This window comes from Hemitrygon akajei, chromosome 7, assembly GCF_048418815.1.
Source record: "Hemitrygon akajei chromosome 7, sHemAka1.3, whole genome shotgun sequence".
In the NCBI taxonomy this organism is placed as follows: Eukaryota; Metazoa; Chordata; class Chondrichthyes; order Myliobatiformes; family Dasyatidae; genus Hemitrygon; species Hemitrygon akajei.
Window position 1 is genome coordinate 19,197,088 of NC_133130.1, and position 14,308 is coordinate 19,211,395.

Sequence of the window (14,308 nt, forward strand, 5' to 3'; positions counted from 1 at the left end):
CTCACATCAACAGTGATTAAATGTTTTGAGAGGTTGGTCATGACTAGACTGAACTCCTGCCTCAGCGAGGACCTGGACTATTGCAATTTGCCTATCATCTGCGATAGGTCAATGGCTCTCCACACAGCTCCACACACCTGGACAACACAAACACCTACGTCAGGATGCTGTTCATCAACTATAGCTCAGCATTTAATACCATCATTCCCACAATCCTGATTGAGAAGTTGCAGAACCTGGGCCTCTGTACCTCCCTCTGCAATTGGATCCTTGACTTCCTAACCGGAAGACCACAGTCTGTGCGGATCAGTGATAACATATCGTCCTCGCTGACGATCAACACTGGCGCACAGCTTTACTCTATATACAGTATACACATGACTGTGCGGTTAGACATAGCTCAAATACCAATTATAAATTTGCTGATGATACAACTATTGTTGGTAGAATCTCAGGTGGTGACGAGAGGGCGTACAGGAGTGAGAAATGCTAACTAGTGGAATGGTGCCGCAGCAACAACCTGGCACTCAACATCAATAAGACAAAAGAGCTGATTGTGGACTTCAGGAAGGGTAGGACAAGGAATACACGCCAATCCTCATAGAGGGATCAGAAGTGGAGAGAGTGAGCAGCTTCAAGTTCCTGGGTGTCAAAAACTCTGAGGAGCTAACTTTGTCCCAACATATTGATGTAGTTATAAAGAAAGCAAGACAGCGGTTGTACTTTATTAGGAGTTTGAAGAGATTTGTCATGTCACCAAATACACTCAAAAACTTCTATAGTTGTACCATGGAGAGCATTCTGACAGACTACATCACTGTCTGGTATGGAGCGGCTACTGCACAGGACCGAAAGAAGCTGCAGAAGGTCATTAATCTAGTCAGCTCCATCTTGGGCACTATCCTACAAAGTACCCAAGACATCTTTAGGGAGCGGTGTCTCAGAAAGGCAGCACCCATTATTAAAGACCTCCAGCACCCAGGGCATGCACTTTTCTCACTGTTACCATCAGGTAGGAGGTACAGAAGCCTGAAGGCACACGCTCAGCGATTCAGGAACAGCTTCTTCACCACTGCCATCTGATTCCTAAATGGACATTGAAGCTTTGGACACTACCTCACTATTTTTAAATATACAGTATTACTGTTTTTGCATATTTTTTTTAAATCTACTCAATATATGTAATTGATTTACTTGTTTATTTATCATTATGTTTTATTTTATTTATTTTTTCTCTCTGCTAGATTATGTATTGCATTGAACTGCTGCGGCTAAGTTAACAAACTTCACGTCACATGCAGGTGAGTTATTCCCCCCCCCCCCCCCCCCCAACGTTTCAAGCAGGCTTCAATCGCACCAGTGCCCGAGAAGAGGCCAGTGGCGCTTACATCCACAGTGATAAAGTGTTTTGAGAGGCTGGTGCTGAAGCATATCAGCTCCTGTCTGAATGATGACTTGCATCCACTCTAGTTTGCTTACCGAAACAATAGGTCCACAGCAGATGCCATTCCATTGGCTCTTCACCCAATTCTAGAACATCTGAACAGCAAATATGCATACATCAGGATGTTATTTGTGGAATACAGCTTATTATTTATTACCATCATCCCCTCAAAACTGATCAATTAGCTCCAAGACCTGGGCTTCAACACCTTCTTCTGCAATTGGATCCTGGATTTCCTCACTTGTAGACCCCAGTCAGTTTGGATTGGCAAAACCATCTCCTCCACGATCTCCATCAGCACAGGTCCACCACAGGACTGTGTGCTTAGCCCCCTGCTCTACTCACTTTAGACCTATGACTGTGTGGCTAAGCACAGCTCCAACACCACATTCAAGTTTGCTGACTACACCACTGTTGTGGGCCGTATCAAAGGTGGTGATGAATCAGTGTACAGAAGGGAGGTTGAAAATGTGGCTGAGTGTCATGGTCCCTTCTGGCAATCCCCCACCTTGCTACTTAACTCAGGAATTGGGCCTCAATCCCCTCATTTAGTTTCCAGTCATTCCCAGGTTCCACTAACTACACACACCTGCTTTCCATCAGAAAATGCAGGATAAAGACCCTGTGATCACAACAAGGAGCTGCCAGTTCATTGGTTGACTCTGGTGTGAGTAACCTTGTTTCATGGTTCTTAGGACTGCCAGCTCTAAGTCTAGCATTGCTCCTGGGTACCGATTCCATGCTTGCTACGTCAATAATGCCTCCTGACTCTGCCTCCGAGCCCATGTTCTGCACTTGGGTTCGTCCACCGCCACACTTGTGCAACACTGAGTGGTGTCATAATAACAACCTCTCAGTGTCAATATGACAAAGGAACTGATTGTAGACTTCAGGAGAGGGAAACTGGAGGTCAATGAGACAGCAGTCCTCAGAGGATCAGAGGTAGAGAGGGTCAGCAACCTTAAATTTCTGGGTGTCACCATCTCAGAGGACCTGTACCAGACCCATCGTATAAATATTATTGTAAAGAAAGGAAGCACGACAGCGCTTCTACTTACTCAGGAGTCTTGCAGAGTTTTGGCACGTCATCAAAAACCTTGGCAAACTTCAATAGATGTGCGATGGAAAGTGTGCTGACTGGCTGCTTTGGGAACACCAATGACTTTGACTGGAAAATCCTCCAAAAGGTAGTGGATTTGGCCCAGTAGATCACAGGTAAAACCCTCCCAACCATTGAGCAGATCTACATGAAATGTTGCCATAGAAAAGCAGCCTCCATCATCAAAGATCCACACCACCCAGGACATGCTCCTTCCTCACTACTGACATCAGGTAGACAGTACAGATACCTCAGGACTCACACTGCCAGGTTCAAGAACAGTTACTACCCCTGAATCATCAGGCTCTTGAACAAAAGGGGATAGCTACACTCATTTAAGGACTCTGTTATATTGTTACTTCATGCTCATTATTTATTGCTATTTATTTGTATCTGCATTTGCACAGTTTGTTTATAGTGTATAGTTCCTGGTGTTTACAGTTTACTGTTCTATGGATTTGCTAAATATGCCCACAGAAAAAGAATCTCAGGGTTGTATGTGGTGACATGTATGTACTCTGATAATAAATTTTACTTTGAACTTTAATAACTCCAAGCAATTTAAAGTCGCTGACCCTCTCCACCTTTGATCCGCCAATGAGGACTGGTTTATGGACCTCTGGTTTCTTCCTCCTGAAGCTCCTTGGTCTTGCTGACATTGAATGAGAGATTGTTGTTATGGTACCACTCAGCCAGATTTTCAATCTCCCTCCTGTATGCTTATCCATCGCCACCATTGATTTGGTCAACTTACATATGTCATTGGGGCTATACTTGGTCTTCATGCATTGAAGGTGAGAAGGGGTAGGTTCAAAGGGGATGTGAGGGCTAAGCTTTTTTACTCAGTGGTAGATGCCCAAAATGCACTGCCTGGTATGGTGATAGAGTCAAACACATCAGAGGCCTTTAAGAGGTGTTTAGATAGGAACATGAATGTGATGAAGATGGATGTAGGTAGGAGGGATTAGCTTTTGGGGGTTTTGATTTACTTTTTAACTGGGTTGGCACAACATTGTGGGCTGAAGGGCCTGTTCCTGTGCTGTACTGTTCTATGTTCCAGTGACGTATAAATTTGGTAGAGCAGGGGGCTGAGCACACAGCCTCGTGGTGCACCGGTGTTGATTGAGATTGTGGAGGTGTCAATCCAAAACTGACTCGGCTCTGCAAGTGGGGAGGGCAATGTAAGCAACTTCACTGTCCAGATGTTCCAGGACTGAGTGAAGAGCCAAAGAAGTGGCATCTGCTGTTGGCCTGTTTTGACAGTAGGCAAATTGGAGTGGATCCAAGTCGCTTTTCAGCCAGGAGTTGATAGGCTTCATCACCAGCCTCCCAAAGTTGTTCATCACAGTGGATATAAGTGCTACTGGATAATAGTCATTAAGGGAAGTTACAAAGTTTTTTTTTTGAATTGAAGCCTGTTTAAAGCAGGTGGGTACCTCGGACTGCGAAGGGAGAGGTTAAAGGTATCAGTGAACACCCCAGCCAGTTGATTAGCACAGACCTTCAGAACTCAGCAGATACCCTGTCTGGGCCAGATGGTTTCCGTGGGTTCACCCTCCTGGAGGATGCACTCTCATCGGGAGCTGTAGGAGTTGGTTAAGGTGGCTCCATGTTTTGAGGGTCAAAGTGAGCATTAGGCTCATCTGGGATCGAAACCTTGTTGTCACATATGTCGCTTGTTGCCTGACCTGTGTTTTACCTGAATTTCTGGATTCCGTCCTTCGTATTTGTTCTTTCTCCAGATTATTGTTGTTTAATTTTCGTCGAATTGAGCAGAAATCTAAAATCCAGGGTGTTAGGTGGTACAATATAGGACCGGTGCATCTCTAGGTTTATCAGGAACACTGTGTTTCTGTTCTGTCGTGGCTAAACCGCTGAAAAATGTGAGGCCGCTGTCTGCTATGTCGGTCATTCTGACTTAACTCCCTACCCCGCCACTCTGGAATGCGGTCACCTCCACGGTGCAAGTCTGGAATAAGACGGTTACGGCAATGCATGTGACATATACTCTGAAATTTCTCTATGGCTTTGGCAGACACACACCTTCTCCCGAGCACAAAACAAAGGCTCTCCTAAGAGCCACTCACGCACTCGCAAAAGGAAGCAGTGAACCGGAGCAGAAATAAAAGCTGCTTAATGTGCTCATCGAAACACTGACAGCTCGGTTCACTCCGGACTCATAGCACAAGATTTCCTCGAATCTACAGAAAACCTGCCTGTCTATAATTACAGTGGGTGACTCCTGTAATCTAAGTCGGCATCTTGAACGGCGCAGATAACGTGTGCCAAGTGTCGGCTGTGATACTAAACTGTCGTTCAATGTAGAGTAGTAAAATTAAAATTGACACCCTCTCTCCGGGCAGCCAGTCACACACACTGGCATCTAAACAGATTATGCTTCACCCCTCCCCCAATTCCCGGCTGATATATGAAATAGATGACGGAGAAGCCGAATGCACGCCAACAGTCACTAACGGACACAGCTGCCTCATTTCAGACTGCTCACGCTGTGAGCTTCAAACCCGACATAAGTGCCAATGCCCCCTGCAATAATCTGAACTCGAGCTCTTTCCCCCCGCGCTCACGGTAACCGCAGAACAGCCCTTTCACAGACACTGTGAGTGGCTCTTAAAAGAGCCTTTGGGTCACTTGGTCAGAATCTGTCGCTTCACTTGCTGGCACCGCCGGTTTTCTTGGGCAACAGCACGGCCTGGATATTGGGCAGCACCCCGCCCTGAGCGATGGTCACCCCTCCCAGCAGCTTGTTGAGCTCCTCGTCGTTGCGGACGGCCAGCTGAAGGTGTCTGGGGATGATGCGGGTCTTCTTGTTGTCCCGGGCTGCGTTACCAGCCAACTCGAGGATTTCAGCTGTCAGATACTCGAGCACGGCAGCCAGATAGACCGGGGCTCCGGCACCCACACGCTCAGCATAGTTGCCCTTTCTCAGGAGCCTGTGAACACGGCCCACCGGGAACTGCAGTCCGGCCCGGGACGAGCGAGATTTGGCCTTGGACCGAGCTTTGCCACCGGTTTTTCCTCGTCCAGTCATTTTTCACAATCTCAGCAATTACTTCACAGAGAATGATGAAATAGGCCAGCCCTCGCCCTTCTTGTAGCTTTTGGGGGAATGCAGTGAAATGTTTATGATTGGTGGAGAGAGTAAATAATCCAATCAAGGAGCAGCCTCATTCACCACTCAGGAGACAGCAACAGCAGAAGCGCGGAAACTAACCACTCATTTCCTAACAACAATGAAATTTGAAAAAGCCCGCCAAAATCCTTCGTTCAAACCTAATCTAAATTCGAATTATTCCAGATCTGTTTGTCCCATTATTCACCCCATTACTGAAGTCCGGTACTTTACATTTAACATATGTGTAGTTGATATTGAAACCGTGTCTAAGGATTTAATTTGCCGAAATCTTTCTATTCATAAACGCTCTGAACAAAAAAAATAATTTCTCATCTTCTGCTGCGGTCGGTCATTGTGTGAACCTGATCAGGATATGAACAGATCGCTCTACTCAGTTGAGCCTGGAGTTTAGCCTGTAGTAATTACATGATTCAATTAAATTATTCAATTCCATAGATGCTGCCTGACCCGCTGAATTCCTCCAGCATTGTGTTGTTCTGCATCAGCAAAATATCTTGTATATCTGTGAAATAACCGCGAACCAGGTCATGTCAGGCACTAAAATGGGATTCAATTAAATTGCCAAAATGGGCCAGAAATTAATAAACCACATTCCCCACCGCCATTAAATCAGAAACAGTGATTATCCGCTTCAAAAATACGATTTTAATAACCGGGAGAGACACAGAGATGTTTCCGTGTGTGCAGTAGAAAGAATGTAACAAAGACCTCGGGATTATATCGAACAGTCGATTGATTAACATAGATAGAATCTGAATTAGCTCGTACAAAAAGGAAACGAATTTCCAGATTTACTTCAATTCAATGGCTTTGGGACACTGGTTAATGCTAAATATTACATATTAACTCTTTCAGTGAATCTGTGAGTGGCTCTTAAAAGAGCCGTTGGGTTTCCGGTTTGTTCTGTCAGCACTCTTCACTTGGAGCTGGTGTACTTGGTCACCGCCTTTGTCCCTTCCGACACGGCGTGCTTGGCCAGCTCCCCGGGGAGCAGCAGGCGCACGGCAGTCTGGATCTCCCGGGAGCTGATGGTCGATCGCTTGTTATAATGAGCCAGCCGGGAAGCCTCGCCCGCGATGCGCTCGAAGATATCGCTGACGAACGAGTTCATGATGCTCATGGCCTTGGAGGAGATGCCGGTGTCGGGGTGAACCTGCTTCATCACTTTGTAGATGTAGATGGAGTAACTCTCCTTCCTCACCCTCCTGCGTTTCTTGCCGGACTTGCCCGATGGTTTGGGCAAAGCTTTCTTGGCGCCCTTCTTGGGAGCGGATTTCTGTGCCTCAGGCATTTCTTCAGACGGTTTCCAAAGCTAAAATGAGCAACCCCGGTTGGGATGCGGATGAAATAGACAGCACTCACAGCGGTATGCTAATAAAGGGCGGGAAACCGGTGTGCTTTGGAGAAACAATTCGCCCATCAGATTTATTCCGACGTATGCTTGATTGACTATCAGAGAGAAACGTAACGCAATTGTTTGCTGTACCAATCAGAAACCGCACCCACTACCCAGTGCCCGTCGGAGTAACAATGCAGAATGGGAACCGTGTCGATCAGTTCAGTTGTCGGTGACATTTAATGCGCCAGAGAGAGGTTTGGAGCTGAAACTAAAATAAGAAAGCGTAAAATAAGAAAGATGTATTTTTTTAAAAGCAGACAATCAGGTGAAATGTAAAGTTATACTCTTAAGTCGTTTATTTTACAACCCAGGGCAGCAAGAGACCGAATCAGAGAGTTAGCCATTTCGATGTATAGTTCAAAGCCGAGTTTATTTTCATGGGTACAAGCAGTCTGCACATTTGAAATGAAAAACGTACAGCATCACAGGCACATCGCATCAGAACACAACATTCACAAGAAACGGGGAAATTAAACATTAATTATGCAAGGAAGACGACAATCTGAACAGAATTAAAACAAAAGTCACTGCAGTATAAAGTAGTTATGGTGTTGGTAGTGATGAGGTTACTTTCAGAACTGAGTGGGTGAAGGGAAGTACGTAGCTATTCTTGATCTCATGGCGTGGGGCATCAGGCTTCTGGACCTCCTGCTCAGCGTCAGCTGCTGGTTCTTCATTGAAATGTGAGGAAAGGAAACACAGTTATCACAGGTAAATAAGGTGGTGGTGAAGATAGGGAAATCCGTTCAAACGGACGTTTTGACTCCATTTATAAAGACAGGGATGAGTTAGGATCACGTAATGATTGGATTTATTCTGGGAGTAACAAGGAGAAATGATGCAGAGTTACATAGAACACAGAACTGTACAGCACAGAAACAGGCCCTAAAAACAAGCAGCTAAAAAGCAAATCACAAACACTAATCCCTCCTACCTACACAATGTCATATCTCTCCATCTTCCTTACATCTGGAATTTAGAAGGATGAGAGGGGATCTGATTGAAACATATAAGATTATTAAAGGATTGGACACGCTGGAGGCAGGAAACATGTTCCCGATGTTGGGGGAGTCCAGAACCAGAGGCCACAGTTTAAGAATAAGGGGTAGGCCATTTAGAACGGAGTTCAGGAAAAACTTTTTCACCCAGAGGGTTGTGGATCTATGGAATGCTCTACCTCAGAAGGCAATGGAGGCCAATTCTCTGGATGCTTTCAAGAAAGAGTTAGATAGAGCTCTTAAAGATAGCGGAGTCAAGGAATATGGGGAGAAGGCAGGAGCAGGGTACTGACTGTAGATGATCAGCCGTGATCACGTTGAATGGCGGTGCTGGCTCGAAGGGCCGAATGGCCTCCTGCACCTATTGTATCCATGTGCCTATCCAAATGTCTCTTAAAAAGCTCTAATGTATTTGCTTCTACCATCATGCCAGACAGCGCATTCCAGGCATCCACTATTCTCTGAGTAAAAAGCTTACCCCTCACATTCCTTTGACCTTACCTCCTCTCACCTTCAATGCATGCCCTCTTGTATTAAACATTCTGCCCTGGGAAAAATAATGGCCCTGTCCACTCTATCTGAGCCTCTCATAATATTATTAACCTCTATCAGATCTCCCCTCAGCATACGCCACTCCAAATAAAAACAACCCAAGTTTGTCCAGCCCCTCATGATAGGCCTCTAAACCAGACAGAATCCTGGTAAATCTCTTCTGTATCTTTGTCAAAGCTTCAACATTCTTCTTATAGAGGAGCCACCAGAACTGTACGCAATACTGCAGATGTGGCCTAACCAGAGTTCCATAAAGTTGCAATATAACCTCTTGACTTCTGAAATCAATGTGTCCACTAATAAAAGCAAGCATCTATAAGCCTCCTTAGCCACCCTATTGATCTGTGTCGCCACTTTCAATGAGCTATGAACTTGGAGCCCAAGTACTCTCTGCTCGGCAACACTGAGCCTGAACAGTGTACTGACTCCTTGCATTTGGCCTATCAAGATGAAACACTTCACATTTATCAGCATAAAACTCCACCCGCCATTTCTCTGCCCATATCTGTAACTGATCCATGTCACGATGCATACTTTGCCAGTCTTCTACACTATCCACAACTCCACCAAGCTTGGTATCATCCACAAACTTACCAACCCACACATCTACTTTTTCATCCAAATCATTTATGTGCATTACAAACATCAGAGGTCCCAGCACAGAAAGCCCTGCGGAAGGCCACTCTTACGGATCGCCAGTTTGATTAAGTCCCTTCGATCACTACCCTCTATCTTCTATGCGCAAGCCAGTTCTGAATCCAAACAGCCAATTTGGTACAAACCCCATGCATCTTGATCTTCTGGACTAGCCTCCCATGAAGGGACTTGTCAAACACCTTACTAAAATCCATGTAGACAACATTCACTGCTCTACCTTCATCAATCTCTTTTATCACCTTGTCAAAAAACTCCATCAACTTGGTACTAAAACCGCAAAGACGAGGAAATCTGCAGATGCTGGAAATTCAAGCAACACATACAAAATGCTGGTGGAATGCAGCAGGCCAGGCAGCATCCATAGGAAGAAGTACAGTCGACGTTTCGGGCTGAGACCCTTCGTCAGGACTCAACTTGGTTCTACATGACCTTCCCCATACAAAGCCATGCTGGTTCTCCTTAATTAGGCCATGGGTTTCAAATGCTCAAATATCCTATCCCGAAGAATTTTCCAGCATCCACATCTTGTGTCCCCAACAGAGGGACTTGGTGATGCCAGCGGCATCTGTGGAGGAAGAGGGACAGTCAATGTTAGAACCCTGTGTTAGGACAGAGAGTGGACAGAAAGGTAGTAATCTGTGTGATCGGCTCAGAAAAGGGGCTGGTGCTGCGATAGGAGAATCAGACTGAGTCTCTGGAGTGCAGTGAGAATGGGAAGAGAGAAGGAGAGGGGCATCTAGGATGTGAAAGTGGGACAGAGCAGATCAGAATGCAAAGAATGGCGTCGTTGGTGAGCATGATCATGAAGATTTAAAACTTGGAAGAATCGCACAAAGTGTAATTTTCAGCGCCTAATCAAAAGGGGTAAGAATTTTATTTTATGTTCCAATTGGTCAGACAGAAAACTAGTTCTGGCTTCTACATCATCAGCTGGGAGTTAGGAGTAAGGAGCTAACTTGCCATTTTGAAAAGAGATCTGTAAAAAAAGAAACATAAACTGGTAGAGCCACGTACAAATCGGTCGAGTGCCAATTAAATATGGAAGCCGGTAGAGCCTCAAAAATTAAACTCGTACAAGCACGGATAAAAAGATAATAATTTCGTGGGAGCCAGTAGAGTGCATGAGAAAATTTAAACGTGTGCAAGCTTGCAGCAGAGCAAGGGGAAAAGAATAAATTCGGGTTATTTCGAGATTGCAGTCTAATAAAATCTAACAATTAAAATCGAATCAAAAACAATGGCCAAAGTCGTGAAACCAACTACAGAATCTCCAATTACACGCAGATAACTGAATGCCTATCATATAAAACATTCCAGATTGATAAAGTTAACGAGAGAGGAACATCAATGTTGAATCTACTGAAACATGTCTCCTAGATGATATTGTGTAAATGCCTGCTACTGATTTAGAGATGAGTGTGAGGGATCGAAAGAGTTAACTAATCAAAAGGAACGCAAAACTTGGGATTAACTACAAAATCACAATGATAGAGGCAGAAAAAAAGTCTAAAGAGCATTAACTGAAATGAGCGAAAGAACAACGCATTAATTCAACCGAGTGCATCATCCAGAGCTCAGAAGCAGACTAACACAAAACCGAAAACTGCAACCGTGATTTCAAGTGGGCGGTCCAGCCTGTGACACTGGTGACTCTAGAGACGCCTGTGCTGTGCCCTGGGTAACTTCTTCTGGATTTCTGGAAACAGCGACACTATCCAAATTCCAAAGAATTACAACCTACGTTGAAAAATCTACCAAATACAGTGACACCTTCCGAAATCTGAGAAATTACAGCCTCCAACAAACAGTCTCTCAATACAGCGCCATCATCCATACTTCGGAGAATTACGTCAGAGAGCCTCTCAACACAGCGACACCATCTGACCTCCAAGGACGTACAGAAAGGACATGCCATGGACTTTACAGCGGCCCCAAGCGACTCAAGTCAGCATGGTTGTAATGAAATAATTATTGACGGCAATGTCACAGCTTGCTCCAGGTAAACACCAAGGGAGCAAAGACACGCGGGACTGAAGATGAAAACATTTTTAAACAAAGAACAGAAAATCTGCAGATGCCCTACAGATAATACACACAAAGAGTTGGAGAAACCCAGCAGGCCAGGCTGCACCTATGAAAAAGAGTACATAGTCGACGTTTCAGGCGGAGACCCTTTATCGGGACTGGAAAGAAGAGTAAGGAGGTGGGAGGAGGGGAAGAAGAAACCGGGAGAGGGGGATGGGTGAAGTAAAGAATTGGGAAGTCGATTGGTGAAAGAGATAAAGGGCTGGAGAAGGGGGAATATGATTGAGAACAGGTCATGAAAGAAAAGGGGGAAGGAGCAGCAGAGGGAAGTGATTGACATGTAAAGAGATATGGGAATGGGGAATGGTGAAGGGGAGGGATGTTCGTGCCTTCAGGTTGGAGGCTACCTAGACGTAATATAAGGTTTTCCTCCTACAAGTCCACGTAGCTGTGAGAATTGGTGGGTTTATAAAAGATGTCAGTAGATAAACTAAGTCCAGAGATAGATACAAGAGATCGAGAAAGGGAAGGAAGGTGTCTGAAATAGACCAGGTAAATTTGAGGGCAGGGTAGAAGTTGGAGGCACAGTTGATGAAGTCAATGAACTTGGCACAGGTGCAGGAAGCAGCACCAATGCAGTTGTCGATGTAGCGTAGGAAAAGCTGGTGAATGATACCAGTGTAGGCTTGGAACATAGACTGCTCCACATAGCCGACAAAAAAGCAGGCATAGCGGGGGCCCATGCGAGTGGCCATGGCTGCAGCTTTTGTTTGAAGAAAGTGGGAGGAGCCAATGGAAAAATTATTGAGAGTAAGGACCAGTTCCACCAACAGGGTAAGAGTGGTGATGGAAGAGAACTAGTGGAAGGAAACCATGGTTAATGCATTGACAAGCAGTGGCAGATCCATCCAACTATTGCTCAACAATCTGCTGAAAGACAGTAAGCTTTCAGATGACCCTGTGACTGTCAAAGAAGAAAATCTCAAAGCATATCAAACTTTAAAGGTGATGTTGTGCACTGCACCTGCATTAAGAATCTCTGATATATGTAGACAATTCATCCTGTATGTTAACAAGAAACACATGAGGGCAGTTTTCATTCAAGAACTTGGAGACTGACAGTGTCCTGTTGGTTAATATTTTGTCAAAGATCTGATTCAGTACACTGATGGCTCCTGGATGACTGAGAGAGGAAGTGAAATGGTTGTTTCTGGAACTAAAGTGCAGGCATCATCAGGAAGCATGGCTCCTGTGCAACAGACAGAACTAAAAGCTCTGATTGAAGCCTGTAAGTTGGCAAAAGGAATATCAGCTAATATTCACACTGATATTCAGTATGATTTTGTGATTTTGGAAACTTGTAGAGACAAAGGGGATTTCTTATGACTGTAGGATCCCAATCAAGAATGGCCAACTAGTACAAGACTTGTGGATGTCATACAACTGCCATCAGAAGTTGCTGTATTAAAATGTAAAAGCCCCTCCAAAATTACTAGAATGGAAAGACGTGGAAATACATTTGTGGATGAAATTGAGAAAAAGGCAGCATAAGACAAAGTAAAAGAAGTTAAAAAGGTCAAATAATTGGAGGAAGTACTGAGAAGATATACAATGAACCCTACAAATGGAATTATGGAAACAAAGTTGGACTCTCTATCATAGATGAGCATTGAAGATAATCGAGCGATGCAAGCTCATTGCTCTAACCAAGAAAAGTGGTTCTAGGTGGAGAATTGTGAGAGGTTAAACAGTGATAGAACATGGAGAAATGGCATTAGTTATAGACAAGCAGCTCCAACTACATTGTTTCCTTATTTGGCACAAGAAGTCATGGCTATCCTTCAAGGTCGAGGATGATGGTCTTCATTCCATTTCCACAGAGCGAAGACGCCTGTGCGTGTATTTGTTTAACGTGAACTTGATGTTGCACTCCAAGAAGCACACAATACTTCACAAATAAACCAAATGATTCCAATGGCATGGAAACCACGATGATTGGAGCTGACGGATTTGTTGCAGCCTTCATCCACCTTCACAGCCGTTGAGTTAGAAGTAACTTCATCCACCTGTTCCACCATTGAGGTCTTGGTTGGATTGTTCTTTGTCAGGGACCTCACCCTCGACCTTACCGCCATGGGTGACCCTACCAGGAGCATAGTACCAGACGGCATCACTCTCGGGATCTCAGGACCACACAAGCTTCTCTACCACGACAAGGTGACAATCTACTGAGAAGGGCACAACAGGTACACTCACTAGAACACATTGGAGTGGAAAAGATGAGTAACGGATTCTCCCAGTGATGGTGCAATCCAAAGTTCGGGACACAAGCTTAACAAATGTTTGAAAGATGCATGATATTGCCAGAAAAAGAATCCTGGAGCAGCAGAAATTTTACCACAATTTTCTCCTGCCCCACCTGATCTATTTTTACACTTAATAGTGGATTACCTTTCTTTACCAACGTGTCAGGGATACTCAGACATACTGGTAATAGTGGACAAGTTTTTAAGATGGATGGAAGCTATTCCAGCAAGGAAGGCCACTGCCACACACATAGCAAAAACTCTGATCAAGGACTATATTCCTAGTAAATGTGGATTGCCATTTCACATTGGCTCATTGGCTCTGACCAAGGAACACATTTCAATGGAAGTGTTTGTCAGGAATTATGTGAACTGATGATGGATTTTTCATTGTCCACATCTTCAGGAAAAGTTGAACAATGAATGGAATTAGAAAAAACAAATACTGACTAAATATCACGAGGAAGGCTTACCATGGCCTACCCTGGTCTTGTGTAGCAACAGAGCAACCCCAAACAAGAAAACTAAACTTACCCGTTTGAGGTGGAAACAGGACATCCTATGTCACTGCTGGGAGCTCTTGATCTCAGAAAGGCTGATAGACACATTATGACAGACAGTGTGGTTAACTATTGTGTGAAATTAACCCCAGCTGTCTAGACTGCTTCTCAACA

The 14,308-nt window shown here is 44.6% G+C and overlaps 2 protein-coding genes and 2 long non-coding RNA genes across 4 annotated transcripts in view; 1 reads left to right on the forward strand and 3 right to left on the reverse strand.

Annotated features, from left to right (window-relative positions):
- Positions 1-14,308, forward strand: part of LOC140730267 (uncharacterized) — a 69,847-nt gene that overhangs the window by 38,747 nt on the left and 16,792 nt on the right. Inside the window, exon 2 of the long non-coding RNA XR_012099551.1 lies at positions 1,245-1,301. This is a non-coding gene — a long non-coding RNA (uncharacterized lncRNA). The remainder of the gene's footprint in view (positions 1-1,244; positions 1,302-14,308) is intronic.
- Positions 5,090-5,623, reverse strand: LOC140729970 (histone H2AX-like). Its single transcript, XM_073050146.1, has one exon. It carries the CDS (start codon positions 5,590-5,592, stop codon positions 5,212-5,214), a length of 381 nt encoding a protein of 126 aa, XP_072906247.1. The 5' UTR covers positions 5,593-5,623; the 3' UTR covers positions 5,090-5,211.
- On the reverse strand, positions 6,393-7,252 carry LOC140730262 (histone H2B 1/2-like). Its single transcript, XM_073050448.1, has one exon. It carries the CDS (start codon positions 6,986-6,988, stop codon positions 6,614-6,616), a length of 375 nt encoding a protein of 124 aa, XP_072906549.1. The 5' UTR covers positions 6,989-7,252; the 3' UTR covers positions 6,393-6,613.
- The window catches only part of LOC140730266 (uncharacterized), a 28,432-nt gene continuing 21,571 nt past the window's right edge, over positions 7,448-14,308 (reverse strand). The window contains exon 2 of the long non-coding RNA XR_012099550.1: positions 7,448-7,767. This is a non-coding gene — a long non-coding RNA (uncharacterized lncRNA). The remainder of the gene's footprint in view (positions 7,768-14,308) is intronic.